Below are 17986 nucleotides of genomic sequence, written 5' to 3' on the forward strand. Positions count from 1 at the left end.
CACTATGCGACTTAACTTCTGAGGTCATTAGTCGCCTAGAACTTAGAACTAATTAAACCTGACTAACCTAAGGACATCACACACATCCATGCCCGAGGCAGGATTCGAACCTGCGACTGTAGCGGTCGCTTGGTTTCAGACTGTAGCGCCTAGAACCGCATGGCCACTCTGGCCGGCAGGCATGCAAGCCTCCCCACCAACGGCAAGGTCTATGGTTCATTGGGGGGGGGGGGGGGAGGCACTCCAGATAATGGGGATGAAACCATCTTCTGAAACTTTCACACACCATTCACTAGTCACTGTGCCATCAAGGAATATCACACTGATTATTCCATGACTGGACATTGCACAACACACAGTCACCTGTTGAGGATGAAGAGACTTCTCAATCATGAAATGCGGATTCTTGGTCCCCCAAATGTGCCAATTTTGCTTATTGACAAATCTATCCAAATGAAAGTGGGCTTCACTGCTAAACCAAAGCATACAATACATACTAATTCTCATCATTCACAGCCACCAACCATGCAGTTTTAATGTCCCAACACAAACTGTTCAGAAGTTATGCTGATTTTCTTTCATATAGCCTGATACTTGTCACCCTGTACGTAAGGCTTTGTTGCTTTCTTGGATTTCTCCTCAGATCTGCCAGTTGTTGTTAAACTCACTTCAAGAATCCAAGTTGCTTTTGTTTGACAAAATCTGTAAGTTGTTGTCCAATTATCACTGTAAATACACACATAGAATTGCAATGCATGTAGAGTTCTATCCTGCCATAAACAGCCCCACCAGTCTTATCGATTTTGTCTGGTTGAACTCCTGGCCCTTGTTGCATATGTCACTTTGTTGCTGAAGATCATCATCGTTCCTATGCTGATTTTATTGTTCCTGATGCCATCATTTGGTTTTCTCCTGACAAGGATTGTGTTAGTGTGCACTGCAGTGCAAGAATCCATCTTTGGCTGAAGTGTTAAATATTACTCATCCTTTTAAAGCATCATATACTGCTAATGCTCAGACTAAGCCTTAGTGTGACATTGCCATGGTGGCTCCCATTTCTGGTCATCAGTTCTCTGCTGGAGGAGAACATGGTGGCTGTACAAATGCAGCTTCCTGCAGTGCTGCACTGGACAGGGACATGCCAAACAACAACCACAAGCACTGGGCGATTTGCAACAACTGTAGGAAAAAAAGGACAGATAACATCAGTGTGTTGTTCCCAGACCCCTCCCGCAGATATGGACATGGATGTTAACTGGGTATCCAGAGTGTTTACAAATCACAAAAACTGTTTATTAAAGTGCGAGTAATGGAAAAAATGCTCAGACTACAACATAGGCAGAGCTGTGACTTTACTGAACTCATAATCTTATATGGATTTGGGATTCCGGCACTGTCTCCAGTCACTAAACGTTTGGTAAGTTACAATAACCAACATATTCTAATTTTGGGACAACCTATGGCTCCCAGTATGTATAAATCTGTTGTTTGTTGCTTGACTTCTTTGGTGGTGGATGATGCTGGTACAACAAATTTGTTTGAGCTGGATGCTTTCAATGCTTTTGGTTTCTCCATTTTGGATATGGTTTACCTTAGTTTCCAAGCAGGTCCCTTGCCAGCAGTTAGATTCTCTGTGTTCTGAGTTCAAGTCTTTTTCCTTGGATGGGTTAGGTTGTGCCACTAATTTTGTGGCCTGCATTACCCTGGAACTTAACAGCATGGTCAAGCTTTCTTCATGTGTGTCCTATCCTACTCCAAATCTTTTGCATAATGAAGCGAAATCAGAATTGCACAGACTGATGTCTCTGGGGATCGCACAAACTATTATATTGAGTGAGTTGTCTACCACCCCCCCCCCCCCCCCCCCCTTGATAGTTAAAAATCTGACTGGTCATCTTCCCCTCCGCTGGGACTTTAAAGTTTTAGTTAACACTCAATCTATCATTGATAGCTACCCTGTGCCCCATCCAGATAAGTTATTGGCTACACTCAATGGAGGCCAGTTTTTCTCCAAAACTGATTTATCTAAAGCTTATTTACAGGTTACATTGGATGAGGACTACAAAGAGCTCCTTGTAACTAACACGTCCTTTGGATTGTACTGATATCAGCATCTTCCATTCAGTATGGTTATGGCCTCAATGATTTTTCAGTATTTTTTGGAACAACTGATAATGTCTGTTATGGGGTGCATCAATTATCTCAATGACATCATCATAATGGGTGATCCACAGAAAAGCATTTACATAACTTGTGCACCTTGTTCACAGTCTTACACACTGCAGGGTTGAAATACAACTTTACCAAGCGTTAGGTATTCATGGGACAGGGAAAAAGTGGTTTGAATCATACCTACAAAACAGAACACAGATTGTAGGACTGATGTCAGATTACTCCAACAACAAAATAAATTTAGTAGCAGATGCAAAAAAAAGTGGAAATAGGAGTGCCACAAGGCAGTAATCTAGGTCCTTTATTGTTCCTTGTCTATATAAATGACTTTCACACCTCAGATGGAGCAGCAAAGGCCATACTATTCACAGATGACACTAGTGTGATAATAGGTGCACAAAAGCAGATGCTGCAAACTACTACTGATCAAGTAATAAAGAATGTCCACATTTGGTTCAATACAAACCAGTTGACATTAATTGCAAATAAAACAAATTATATGCAGTTTGGCAAAATATGTCAAAATATAAATCTTGATCTGTTGTTGAGTGACAAAGAAATAAACAGAATGGCATCAAAAATATTGCTTGGGATTCATATAGATGAAAATCTTAATTTTAATGATCATGATTTTGCAGAAACTTAGCTGGACAGGCCTCAGTGCAAGTTTCTGAGCCCTTGCATAGCTATTTTGCCCTTTGTTGCCACCTTTCGGTATTTGATAGTGTTATTCTCTTAATAACAGATGGGTTGTTGCCTAGGGTTGTGATCACGGCCACCCTACAGCGGGATGTGTTTCAGCTCCTGCATCAGGGACATTATGTGTGTGTGTGTGTGTGTGTGTGTGTGTGTGTGTGTGTGTGTGTGTGTGTGTGCACGGGGGGGGGGGGGGGGGGGGCAGGAGGGGTCTAACATACCAAGTTACTGGCTTGTCAACATATGTTTTGCCCCAGCATCAATGGGGACATTGAACATCTTGTTATGACCTGTTCTCAGTCTGCTATCTGACTGGTGGTGCTGCAATGCTCTCCCCGTGGCTCACACTATAGCATATGTGGGAATGTGTCCATGTTGATTTCATGGGATCCTTCCTCAATTCTTGATGGTTGTTGACTGTCAATGCTTTCTCTCAATTTCCATATGTTATCTGCTGTCCTTCAATGTAAGTCACGGCTATGCCTCAGGCCCTCTCCAACATGTCTCCTATTGAAGGATTACCGTATATATGTTTGTGATGGATGATGGTTCACAGTTTGTGTCTGCATCAAGACATTTGCAACATGACTGCTCCTCCTTTTCACCACCAATCTAATGGCAAGACATAACTTCTCTTCTGCACATTCAAGGTTCAAATGAAGAAGTATGCCACAGAGTCCTCCACAGATGAAGTCTTGACATGCTTCTTGACTTCCTACAGGTTTTTGCCAGTTGGGGATCAGAGTCCAGATGAGATGCTCCACAGTCACCAGCCATGCACCCTCCTGCATCTGCCATGCTGCCTCCCCCTGCCCCCCTCCCTCCCCTGCCCCAAGGCTCATTGGTGTGTCCTTTGTCATGGTTCTCTCCTGGCTCTGTGGTCTGGGCTCATGGGTTTGGTCAGTGGCTGAAGTGGATTCCTGCTATGGTCCACAGCTACTGAGGTTACTACCTCTGTATGTTGTGTACCAGTGATAGGCTGATGGCACGCCATCATGACCAGGTGCATCATCAAGCCACAACGAGGGCCACAGGCCCACCACCACTGCTTTCACCTCCTCCGTCAGCAACTGTCCAAGCTTCCTTATGCTCCTACTCACTGTTCAGGCTCAGTATCTACTCCTGCCACTGCTGCCATTGCCTATGGCATCTGACACAGACACATGTTTCAAAATTCACCCCGATGCCTGCATCAGTGGAACATCCTTCCTGTAAGTGGGGAGCGATACTATAAGCCTGTTCGAATACTTGGAAATGTCTGTGCTACTAGGCCACCGGCACACTACATTTTGAATATTTCGCCAGCAGCATCTGTGTGGGCTAGCCACCAGATGCTGCTTGTGGTGGGTCACATGACTGGTGCAAATGGCACAGCATCCATCATACCATATGCCAGAGCCCTACTCTTTATATGCACAGTACAGCAGGTAATTGTTTTCATGTTGTGTTCATACTTATTGTCAGCAACTGCTCGTATCAGCAGCTGAGTTGTTTCTATGTTTATGTTTGCTGCGTGGCATGGCTGTGCGGTTTGAGGTGCCATGTCACAGATTGCGCGGTCCCTCCTGCTGGAGGTTTGAGTCCTCCCTCGAGCATATGTGTGTGTGTGTGTGTGTGTGTGTGTGTGTTATTCTTAGCATAAGTTAGTTTAAGTAGTGTGTAACTTTAGGGACCGATGACCTCAGCAGTTTGATCCCTTAGGGATTCACACACATTTGAAAATTTTTTTATGTTTATGTTTATGTTCTTAACCATTGTTGACTTGTATGTGGATGAAGAATGGACTTTGGTGCATTGTGGATGTACTGTTGTTTGGAACCCACAGTACAATACACTATCAAAGATGGAGTGTTTGTATATTCCAATAAAATGTTTCAATGGTAATTTCAGAGTCTCTGATGTACAGTCAATCAATCAAGTGTACCTTCTACTATGTGACTTAAATTCCAGTATTAAGAATGAGGGCAGATTTGTTAAGGAAAATGTAAAATTGGTCTATAGTCCAGAACTAGGAAGCAAAAATGTATGATAAATAATAAATTCAGTGATAAATGTGTTAAGGAAAACTCCATGAATGATATCTACAAATTAGTTAGTAAAATATTCTGAAAGTCATAATTTTACATTTTTATTGAAGTGTAACAGATATTAACAATTTTCAAGCTTTGAATAACTCATATTATGTGCAAAAATAAATTTATTATTGTTCTTAAGGCCCTATCTTTTGATTAGACATTCCCATCATCATGGCTTTACTTTTCATTTACAACTGTAAAACAAAACCATGTTGGCTAGTTACAAATTCAGTAGCTAATGTAATTTCAGTGGCTGACAAGAAAAGTGAAGCACCAGAAGGGGAGGAAGAAACAAAATGAAACTTCATGTGCTGAGAGGTGTATGATGTTACGTCAGTGATTATAAAACTGAGTCAAATTTACAAAGAACTTCTGCATCCACATACATACTCTGCAAGTCACCATATGGTGCATGGCACAGGGTACCTTGTACCACTACTATTGCCTTTCCTGTCCAATTGCAAGTGGAATGTGGGAAAAAACTGTATATGTGCCACTGTATGAGTCCTAATTTCTCTTATCTTGTCTTTATGGTCCTTACGCAAAATGTACATCATCGGTAGTAGAAACATTCTCCAGCCAGCCACAAATATCAGTTCTCTAAATTTTCTCAACAGTGTTTCTCAGAACAATGTTGTCTTCCCTCCATGGTCACAAATCTAGCAGCAGGCCTCTGAATTCCTTCATTATCTTCCTTTCATCTGAAGTGGTGGGTATCCAAAAGATGTGAGCAGTACTCAAGATCGGGCAATGCTAATCACTCTCTGTAAAACTGAACTGGGATTCCATGTAGATCTGATGACATATTTCCTTTCAACCCTTTCAGTTGCTTCTCAGTGCCAGGGATGCCTATTTCTACATCCTCCATATGGTAGTCTGTATGATGGTCAAACAACAGTATGTCTGTATAGTCCTACTGCATGAATGATTTTTCTAAACGTGAAATTTAAAACTTTATCTTCCCTTTTGCTGTCTTCTATTGCTGCACCTAACTGGTTGATGAGTGACTGGATAGAAGCCTTTGAACCACATAGTGTAGGACCAAAATTTTCATGGTTTCTTGATGAGACCATTTGTTGTGATCTTTCTGATGAGACACACATTTCTTGAATTCTCCCTAGAAAGCAAAGTAAACCATTCACCTTCCCTACTACCAAACTTATATGTTCATTCTAGTACTGCTTTGTAATGTTACACTTAGATATATAATCGATGTAACTATGGCACGCAGCATCCTAAATACTGTACAGGCATATTTATCCTACTCATCTCCATTAACTTGCAGTTTTCTACATTTAAAGCAAGCAACCATTCATCACACCAAATAGAAATTCTTTCTAAATCATCCTGTGATCTCCTACAGTGGATTTCCCATTCACAATGACATAACCAGCAAACAGTTGCTGATTGCTACTCAGCTTATCCATAAGATCTTTTAGACAATATGGTCAGTCCTATTACACTTCCCTAGGTAACTCCTGATGTTACTCTTATTTCTGATAAGTTCTCATCATCCAGAAAAAGATACTGGGTTCTATTACTTAAGAAACCTTTGAGAAACATACATACCAGGGAAACTATTCTGTAGCTTTGGACGTCTATTAACAATATGTAGCTGGGTACTGTGTGAAATGCTTTCTGGAAAACTAGGAATATGGAATGTGCCTGTTACCTTTTATCTATTGCTAGCAAGATACTGTGTGAAAAATTAGCAAGCTGAGTTTGATATGCAGAATGCTTTATAAATATGCGCTGATTTATGAACAGTTGCTTTTCTGTCTCAAGAAAATTTATTATATCTGAACACAGAATATGTCCAAAAATTCTACTAAAAACTGATGTTAACAATATTGGTATCTAATTTAATGGGCCTGTTATTTTATGCTTCTTATGTACAGGAGTCATCTATGTTTCTTTCTAGTCACTTGGGACTTATGAACTAGGCAAGAGATTCATGATGAATGCAGGTTAAGTTAGGGAGCAATGCTAATCACTCTCTGCAAAACTGAACTTGGATTCCATGTAGATCTAATGACATATTTCCTTTCAACCCTTTCAGTTGCTTCTCAGTGCCAGGGATGCCTATTTCTACATCCTCCATATGGTAGTCTGTATGATGGTCAAACAACAGTATGTCTGTATAGTCCTACTGCATGAATGATTTTTCTAAACGTGAAATTTAAAACTTTATCTTCCCTTTTGCTGTCTTCTATTGCTGCACCTAACTGGTTGATGAGTGACTGGATAGAAGCCTTTGAACCACATAGTGTAGGACCAAAATTTTCATGGTTTCTTGATGAGACCATTTGTTGTGGTATGAAGGTGGAAGTTGTATGCTTCTTGCCCCGATCTTTTTATAGACACATGAATTTCTGCTGTTTTGGCTGTTGAGATTTCCACAGACCTTTTATAACAGAGAGTAAAACTATTTCTGCTTCCCCAGCATTTTTTGAATTTTGATATCAAACCATGGTGGAATTGTCCATTCACTGTCTAAGTAGGATGCTGCTAACAACCGGCAATATGAGCTCATTTATCAGTATAACAGTGCCATCCCCTCTGACGTGGATGGATATCTGCATTGATTTGGTTGGGAAAGATGTCATAAAGCCATTGTATCCTCTCCTGGGGCAAGCTGGCTCACAATTGTTGTAACTGGCCATTGATATCCTCGATACTTGGTGATGGAACAGCGTTGATGTCTGAGGTGGTCCCATCCATGTTCTGTCAGGACAGTTTGGGAAACTTTATAGCTGTGGAAGTATCTCAACATCATGTATAGCATTCATAGAGGTACATTCAATGTGTGGATTAGTATTGTCCTCTTGAAAAATGGCATCATGATACTGTCACATGAGAAGTAACACACAAGGATGCAGGATGTCCACGACATATCATTGTGCTGTGAGAGTTCCCTCAATCAGTACCACCCATGACCTGAAGTCATGCCCAGTGGCTCTCAACACCATGACATCAGGAGTAAAGCCACTGTGACTCTCTGAAACACTGGAAGAATGGGCTCTCCTCCACAGTCAAAATCATACTCACCAACTGCGGTCATTGAGGTTAGTGCAGAGCTGTGGCTATCACCCAACACAGTGCAATGCTATTCTTCAACAGTCCATGCTTCCCAGTCATGGAACCACTGCAAACACAGCCATTTGTATTGTGGTGTTAATGGCAGCCTATGCATGGGATGGTAATTCCATAGTTCAGGTGCTGCTTGTCTCCAAGCAATGGTGCAGGATGACATGGAATGTTTTAGGGACTACATTACTTATTCTTGGATGGTAGATGCAGATGTGAAGGGGTCACAGTACATTTGGTATGCAGTAAGACAAACCTGCCTTGTGGCAATCAGATGTGTTCGACCGGGAAATTGATGAAAAGTATGCCTGTCAATATCTTCCCATGCAGTCCAACATCATGGCACTTTCACATCTGAATGCCACATAAATCTGGAAATTGTGTGATTAGTCCAGACAGACATATGGAGACCCACAATGGGACCCCTTTAAAACCTCTGTCACTTGCTGATAATGCAGTCTCACATGAGTATGTGGTATAATCATTCCTTTACAGTGATCACTCAGCATCTGTCATTGTCCATGCCCCTTATATACCTGGTAACACACTAAACATGAAAAACTAATGCACTCTAGTGGCTAGTCTACCTGTCACAGAGAATTGCAACTCTAATCATTTACATACCCACCAATGGCGTGTATGTGTACGAAGTTTAATTGAAATTCATCCATGTCTTCCTGGTGCTACACTTTTTTGTCAGTCAGTGTGTTCCCCTCATTTAGGGATACTGGCCATGCAGCAATGAGTGATATTTTGACTTTGAAGGGTTTTAATTTTAAAAGTAAGTCAGTTAAAATCTGTTTGTATAATGCATGTTTAGAGCGTTAAAATGCAATAAAAATACAAAATAATTCTGTGTATCTACTCAGTAGCAGTACACACCCAATGCCAAACTTTTATTATGACAAATTTTCTACACAGATTATGTTTCATGCCATTGTACCAACGATGAGGTTTCCACATAGAAAATGTAAGGTACAGAATGAGCCTGGTCACATGTCTATTATGGCATTTGAATTTATTACAAAAACAGAATTTACGATCCAAAAAACAAATATTTCAAAGAATTCTTGGTAAAAAAAGAAAAAAAACAGCAAATGAAAGTATGAAAGAAACAATCAAAAAAAAAAAAAAAAAAAAAAAAGCCTTCAGATAGAGCTTCTACTCATAACTTAAACATTATTCTTCACCTAACTTATCTCTGACTGAAACTCAAGAGTGTTTAATAATCAGGAACATCCAGATATAAGTATATGGGCAAGTGTTTCAAGGAATTACCAGTACTCAAATGTAAAACACCATACATAATACTATGTGGCCCACAGAAATCAAATATATCATTTCAATATTATAAGATAGAAAGCAGAAACAGGAAATAATAATAAAGGATTAAAAAACTGATGCGCCTTCACTCATGATGCGGATGATTTTAGAGATTGCTTATCCATACAGTTCACAGGCTGCCCTATAGAGGCCACCTGGATCGGCCCCTTGCAAGCTTTGGTAAGTTAGCAGGGAAACAGTATTATTTAAGTGATCGCAAATGAGTGCTCAGCCTATTCTGGAACTTGTATTACTGTTGTAAAGTCAATGTATTCAGTGCTATGCACACCTGTACTTCATTGTATCTTATGTGTTTCTCTATAATGTACTATGTTCCATAAATTGCATGTGTTCTTGCTGTAATAAACTTGTTGATAAGTGAAGTTTACATTTTCTCCATGTGTTAGTATCAGTGCTAAGTGACCCAACAAACATCTTGATGGAAGAAATACTCCAATGTATCATTCCCCAGCAGCAAGCTTTCGTGGAACAGCAGTAGTCTCTCCTCACTGCTCTCAGTCAGGTGGCCTTTGCACGTTTGCGACAGGTTATTCTCCTCTCAGTACAACATTGCCCTTTCTGGCATATAATGAATCAGCTGAAGACAGGAACTTCTACAATACATGGTTACTCCAGCATTTCCAGATTTTTGGCATGGGCAATGCCAACCTGAATAGGGCTTTCTTTCTTCCCTGGCTTTCACTGTGCATTTATCAGTTGTTGTGAGAACTTTCTCCTTTTTGAGATCCAGCCAGCCTATCATCTGATGAAATGTGCTAGCTTCTCTCAACATATTACTGTGACAGAATGCATATTAATGTGATGTTTGTAGAATTTTATCATTGTCAGAAACACCCAGTCCAATATTACACAGCCTGGGCTGTAGAACTAAACAGGTTGAGCCATTGTTGTAAATTTATCACTAGTACCCATCACAAACCCTACACCAATCACATGGTGTGTAATGTTATTATTTATTCATCTGGTTGTGGATAGGGAAGGGGAAGTCCACAAAAAAGCACTTCAGTGTGAGAATCTGACACTTACGGATGTGCTCAGTATAGCACAGTCCTTTGAAGTGTCACAGGCTGCAAGCAATCAGATTGCTAGTTTGTTGCATGGCAGGTGGGAGGGGGGGGGGGGGGGGGGGCGTTGCAGCAGTATGACCTTCGTCCATGGGACAGAGTTGGTTATCGCCACAGCACCAACATGCCATGGTACAATAGCAGCCATGTGCCCCCCTTCCATCTTGCCCCTACTGCTTTGTCCAACATAAGCATGCTCCATGCCCTAAGATTGGCCAGTTTGCAACAAGTGTTGAATGAAAGGCCACATCACATCAGTGTGTAGCCCATCTTCAATGTGGCAGACACAATAGTACTGATGGACAGAAACAGAGTCTCTACAATGACTATCTCCCTGAACAAATTGGTTATTGACTTATGTGTGTTTAATAAACTGCTAAAAATGCAAGTGATATATGATGAATCAGCTGAAGATTGGGACTTCTACAAGACATGGTTACTCCAGCATTTCCAGATTTTTAGTGTGGGTGATGCCAACCTGTATAGGGCTTTCTTTCTTTGCTGGCTTTTGCTGTGCATTTATCAGTTGTTGTGCCAACTTGCTCCTTTTTAAGATCCTGCCAGATTATCATTGAATCAGCTGAACTGATTTTAGTAAATGCACAAAGATGTGTGGACTTGGGCTCTCCTTCATTCACACAGGTTTCACAGAAGTTGGTTAGCTACAATAAACAGCAGATCTTGATCCTACATAAGTTCTCCACTCCTGTCTTTTAAAAATCTGTTGTTCTCCCTCTCACCTTCCTTGTTGTGGATCATTCCCATATTGCAGACCTTTTTGGGTTATATGTGTTTAATACTTTTGGTTTCTCCGTTACCACTGAGGCAATGTTATTGTCGGATCAAGTTTTGTATCAGCAACTGGAGTCTCTCTGCTCTGAGTTTTCATCTCTGTTTTCCCCTTGGCTTGGTTTTGCTGCTGGTTTTCAGGCATGAAAGAGTCTGGGCATGGCAGGCACCTGTCATATTGAGTGACTCTGTCAAGGTTCAATTACACAATTTGACATCGCTCAATGTCATTTGGTCTATTTCTTCCTGTGAAGAGCTACACCACTGGTCATCGTTAAGAAGCCAACAAGTAAGCTATGCCTCTGTGGTGACTTCAGTGTTATGATTAATTCACAGTCCAGGATAGATCCTTTGCTCTGTCCTGACAAGCTGCTCAAAAATTACCATGTGGCCACTACTTTTCCGAGACTGATTTGTCAGAAGTGTACCTCCAACTCCCCTAGGATGAGGCCGCTAGCCACCTTCTCATTGTCAATACACCTTTCAACCTATATCAGTATCAATGCTTGCCTTTTGGCATCACTAGAATGCTCAGAATTTTCAGCATTTTTTAGAACAGTTGACAGCCTCTGAGCCCAGCTGCATCAGTTACCTTGACAATAGCACTGTTTAGTGTTCTTCCACTGAAGACCACCTTAGCAGTCTCCTAGCATTGTTTTCTGTTTTGCAGTCTGTGGTTCTCAAGAGTAATCTTGCCAAATCTCAATTTTTTCAGCTGTCAATTGAATACCTAGGTTTTGACATTTCTCACACAGAAGTCAACCTGTTGCATCACCATGTTGATTTGATTGCGGCTTTGCCACAGCTGACCTCTGTTAAGGCCAGCAAACATTTATAGGTAAAGTGGATTACCACCATAAGTTTATGCTGGATGCATCCACTCTTCCTCAACTCCTGCATGCACTTTTGGATAAAAACACGCCTTTTTCCTGGTCCCCAGCTTGTGATCGAGTGTTCCCTTTCCTTAAATATAAGCTTCAATCTGCACCATTTCCAACCACTTTTGAGTGGAGTCAGCATCTTGTGTTGGCTACAGATGCCTCTCATTACAGTCATGGTGCAGTCTTGGTGCACAGATATGTCAATGTGTCTGAACAAAACGTTGCTTATGTTTCTGAGACTTTAACTCGCAATCAGCAGAGGAATTCTCATATTGAAAAGGTAGCTTTAGCCATCAAGAAATTTCATGTCTTCTTCTACGGTTCTAAGTTCCATTTAATCATGGATCACAGGCTATTGGTTGCTGTTTTCAACCCTTTGGCTTCTGTGCTAGGCAAGGCAGTGCATCGTTTGCAGCGATGGGCTCTCTTGCACTCCCATTATCATTATCAGCTCCATTACCAGTCGATGGCACAACCCACCAAAGCTGAGGCCTTATCTTGCCTCCAAGTCAGGACAGACCCAGCCTTTAAAAAGGATGAGTTGCTTTGTTTCTATTTATGTACTGAGGACCAGAATGTGGTCAATGGTTTGCCATTCATTAGTGCCACGATAGCATTGGCTGTCACTGCAGACGCTGCACTTTGTCATGTCCTCTCTTTTGTGCAGCACAGTTGGCTGGAAAAACCCTCAGGCTGTGCCTTGTATCCCTTGTGTAATTAATTCTTCCTCCAGCACTGCATTTCTGTGTTTAACAAGGCTCTTTTCTTAGCTATGGTGGATGTTGTTCTCCAGATTGTGACTCCAGCTTACTTATGTCATAATGTATTGTGGCTTCTGCATGTTGGTCATTGCATCAAAGCTATGGCCTGTCGGCATGTGTGTTGGTCCAGCATAGACTGGGACATTACATGGCTTACCGCCAGTTCCACTCACTGTGTTCAACAACAGGTGGCCCCGTGGGTGTCTTTATCCCCTGCCTAACACCGTAGTCCCCGTGGCAGTGACTACATGTCAATATTGCTGGCCCTTCTTAAATCAGTATTCACTCATTGTATTGGATGGCTATTCCAAGGTTCCCTATCTACATCTACATCTACATTTATACTCCGCAAGCCACCCAACGGTGTGTGGCGGAGGGCACTTTACGTGCCACTGTCATTACCTCCCTTTCCTGTTCCAGTCGCGTATGGTTCGCGGGAAGAACGACTGTCTGAAAGCCTCCGTGCGCACTCTAATCTCTCTAATTTTACATTCGTGATCTCCTTGGGAGGTATAAGTAGGGGGAAGCAATATATTCGATGCCTCATCCAGAAACGCACCCTCTCGAAACCTGGCGAGCAAGCTACACCGCGATGCAGAGCGCCTCTCTTGCAGAGTCTGCCACTTGAGTTTATTAAACATCTCCGTAACGCTATCACGGTTACCAAATAACCCTGTGACGAAACGCGCCGCTCTTCTTTGGATCTTCTCTATCTCCTCCGTCAGACCGATCTGGTACGGATCCCACACTGATGAGCAATAAAGTATGGGTCGAACGAGTGTTTTGTAAGCCACCTCCTTTGTTGATGGACTACATTTTCTAAGCACTCTCCCAATGAATCTCAACCTGGTACCCGCCTTACCAACAATTAATTTTATATGATCATTCCACTTCAAATCGTTCCGCACGCATACTCCCAGATATTTTACAGAAGTAACTGCTACCAGTGTTTGTTCCTCTATCATATAATCATACAATAAAGGATCCTTCTTTCTATGTATTCACAATACATGTGCCTATGAGGCACATTGTCCATCCAAATCCATGGCAGCCACTATTTTGGCCCTGTCTAAGATTGCTGCAATTGAGGAACATCCATATAACATGGTTACTGATTACGGACCCCAATTTTCATCTTTTTGTCAGACTAGTAGTGTTTACCACAGCCACCCCATTTCATCCTCAATCTAATGATGAGGCCAAATGCTTGGTTTGGACATTTGAAACTCAAATGTGGGAGTATGTTTCTTTTAGGTCCTCTGAAGCTGCTTTAAAGAGTTTTTTGAGTTCATATCGTTTCACTCTGGTGGGGGACAAGAGTGTGGCAGAGCTGCTTCATGGATGCCAGTGACAGATCCTCCTTCACCTCCTGCATCCACTGGCATCATTGGCTTCACATCAACTCTGGTCAAATGCACCTGTCTCGGCTCATGATTTCAGCCATTGACCAAACTGAGTTCCTGCCTTCATTGAGTGTCACTGGGGCTGACGCCTGTGAGTCATCCGCACTCCTGTCAGGCAGATGTCGTGTCACTTTGACCGACTGTGCCCATGCACAACAGAGTCTGTTCTGGAGGAGCCACTACCTACTCCATCCCCAACACCTGTTTCTGTGTCGCAGAAGGCCGGTTCACACGGCAGCTGCGGTTACTGCTTGGTAATCACTTTCTGCAGTTCCTACCTCCATCCCCACTCCTTGACTGTCATTGCTGGTGCTGTCCCCACTGCAATTGATGCCACAACCACCACTGCCTCCATTGCTGGGCCCTATGCAGCCATTATCTCTGATGCCCCAGCTGAAATCTCCAGTGCCAACTGCTGACCTCAACAAGGATGTTGCTATGGAGACACCATCCCCGATCTGACTCACTGCCTCACAAGAGGGGGGATAGCATGCCAAACTGCTCCCTGATCACTTCTGCCTCTACTTGCCAGAGCCTGCCCGACACATGCTGCAGCAACCACCATAGGCAGGCAATGAAATGGATGAAATCTCAGTGTCTTAAGAAATCTGAGCTTCCTTTTTTTATGGTACCAAGTGCTTTTTTTCTGTAACCTGCATTTTTTTCTGTACCATGTATTTTTCTATGCCTAGTGTTTTTATATATGTATGTGGTTTTCCCACCCTGTAGAAGGGAGGAGTGGTGTGCCTTCAATCATGATGTGTGCCATTTGAGAGACTGTGCATCCATGCAGTTCACAGATCCGCTTGTAGAGGCCACCTGGGTTGGTCACCTGGGGTGCTCTGGTGAGCCTAACGATATTATTTAAGCAGTCACAAATGGGTGTTTGGACTATTCTGTAAATTGTATTACTGTTGTTCAGTCAATGTGTTTTGCACTATGAACATTCTATACTGCACATATCTTACATGCTTCTCCATAAAGCACTATGTTCCATAAATCACATTTGTTCTTGCTATAACAAAAGCAGTGACACATCTAGGAAAGATTCAGTCATTGCAAAACCTTGCAATTAGACAGAAAATAACATATTAGTAAAGGGTGAGGCACTATCTGGGGATACATCACAAAAAGAAGATGCTTACTGGATAAAGAGACATAATTAGTCATCAGTTGTACATTGTAAAAACCCCACAGTTAATGTCTAATGGTGTAGTCACCATTGTATGGAAACAAATAATTGCAGAAATTGGTGCTGGTTGTATATATTACTTCTATATACAATTTCTGATAATAGAACATATCATGTAATAAGTCATTCAACATACATTTTATTTGTGTGTATGTCATTGTAAAAGTAAGGTGATTGGTAAATCCTAGAGTTAACTGGTGAAACCCAAGACTTACAATCACAGTGTGGTACAAGTCTGAAGTTTTTTATTATATGCCTAGATTTCGATCTTTTACCAAGAGACGTTGGTGAATCTTAGGACGTACCCATACCAACTAGTAAAACCATATTCATTAAAAAAAATCAGCTTAGCGATTTATTGAAATAGTTTGTATTTATTGTAAATTTATGTGTTTTGAACATTATTACATTCCAATGTGATTATAATAAGCAATATTCCATATTAGTGAAAATTTTTGTAAAAACTGTTACCTTGTGAACATTAATTTTTGTTACAACAAGGCTGACTATTGTGGCATTTCAAATTATATGGAAGATGATTTACATAAGCATTTTTCTGACATGGTTCACATAATCTCAAATAAGAAATGATTCATTCAGTAGTCACATTCTTGTATTTACGATTCAGTTCCACAATCATCCGTGTACTATAGCAATGTGGGTTTCATATAGTACATTAAACAGTTCATCAAAATGAACATAATAACAAATTTCTTATTGTCCAGTAGACACCAGTGCTATGAGTTTCTCTTCACCTCCAATTCAAATGTCTGTAGTGAACAGATTTTTCATCAGGAACGATTTCTGCATTTTTCACTTTACATAACAGAATATTATACTACTCAGCAGTTACATAAAAATTGTTGTCCTTCTTCTTATTCACTGATTCACTTAAAAGTTCATAAAATCTGTTATGCATAACATCACTCATTCTGATGTGAAGCTGCAGGAGAAAGACCACTAAAATGAGTCGCAAAGATGACCGTACACACGGTGCTCAACACTGACTGAAACTACATAGCAGTGAGTAGACTGAGACCTCATAATTGCCAACAAAGAAACTTATCTGAGTGCAAAATTGGCAACAATGAAACTTGGCTGAACCTGCACAACAGAGGCGGGAGTCTTCGACCCAGCTTGTACCAGTTAGCACTGGTGAACCCATAGGTTTAACAATGTCTCTTGGTAAAAGTCTGAAATCTATGAATATAATGAGAAATTTTGGACTTTTACCACACTGCAATGGTAAATCTTAGGTTTCATTGGTTAATTCTAGGATTTACCAATTATCTTACATTTACAGTAACATTTACAAGGCATAGCTTTTTCGCTGATAACCATCAAAATAAAGGAAATCAATATATCAGCAAGGTATTTTAACCTTTTTGACTGCCATTTGTGGTACTTATATGTCAAGTTTTTGTTTGTTTAGGGTGTAACCCATGTGCATGTTAATATTTTTGAAACATTGCAGAGCAAAGTTATGAGCAACAATTTACAAAAACATTGAGTCAGATTTATATGTTCATCAAACTGAAACATGTATAATTCTAGGACATCATATCGGAAATATATATGAAATTCATCCATAGAAAATATGATAAGAATTTAGACTCCTGTTACACTATGAACTCACCCAAATGAAACAGTAAACCACAAAATGACAAGCACTGCTGTCAATCTACGATGAGGGTACACAAACAACTGAAGGAAGGAATTCCAAAACTGAAAGAAAGAAATAGTACAATCAAACAATGGAAAATACAGGATGCAATGTAACAATATTATAAGTAGGAAAGTTGCTACTCACCGTGTGGTGGAGATGCTCAGTCGCAGATAGGCACAACAAAAGACTCTCAAAATTATAGTTTTTGGTGGTTATGGCCTTTGTCAACAATAGACAGACATATTAACACACACACACACACACACACACACACACACACACACACACACACACACACAACTCACACACATGACAGCAGTCTCAGCCTGAGACTGCAGTCTCAGGCTGAGACCGCAGTCTGCATGTTGTTGATGAAGGCCTTAACAGCTGAAAGCTTTACTTGTGAGACTCTTTTTGTTGTGCCTATCTGCAACTCAGCATCTCTGCTATATGGCGAGCAGCAATGTTCCTTAAAATAGTACAATTATATAACCTTACAGAACTGAAAACACACTGTGCAGGAAATAACTATGCATTGAATTGCTACTCAGAATTTCTTTTTATTAAGTGTATATGTAACCCAGATGTAGTAGCTATGCAATAAATATGGCACTTTTATGAAACCTGAGTTTCTCCTGGCATATACTAGAGGAATGCAGCTGGGTCATGTCTTCAACAACTGCTGAAGTTTGGACAAGTACACACTCTGTCATTTTGAATGCACAAAAGCAGAAAGGAAACATTGTGACCGAGCAAGGTGGCGCAGTGGTTAGCACACTGGACTCGCATTCGGGAGAACGACGGTTCAATCCCGTCTCCAGCCATCCTGATTTAGGTTTTCTGTGATTTCCCTAAA

At 41.0% G+C, this 17986-nt stretch overlaps 1 protein-coding gene across 1 annotated transcript in view; it reads right to left on the minus strand.

Moving 5' to 3' along the window:
• Positions 1-17986, minus strand: part of LOC126470522 (synaptic vesicle glycoprotein 2B-like) — a 241430-nt gene that overhangs the window by 37382 nt on the left and 186062 nt on the right. Inside the window, exon 8 of the mRNA XM_050098436.1 lies at positions 17101-17189. Coding sequence (XP_049954393.1) covers positions 17101-17189 — 89 coding nt within the window. The remainder of the gene's footprint in view (positions 1-17100; positions 17190-17986) is intronic.

The sequence above is a fragment of the Schistocerca serialis genome, chromosome 3 (assembly GCF_023864345.2).
Source record: "Schistocerca serialis cubense isolate TAMUIC-IGC-003099 chromosome 3, iqSchSeri2.2, whole genome shotgun sequence".
Classification (NCBI taxonomy): Eukaryota; Metazoa; Arthropoda; class Insecta; order Orthoptera; family Acrididae; genus Schistocerca; species Schistocerca serialis.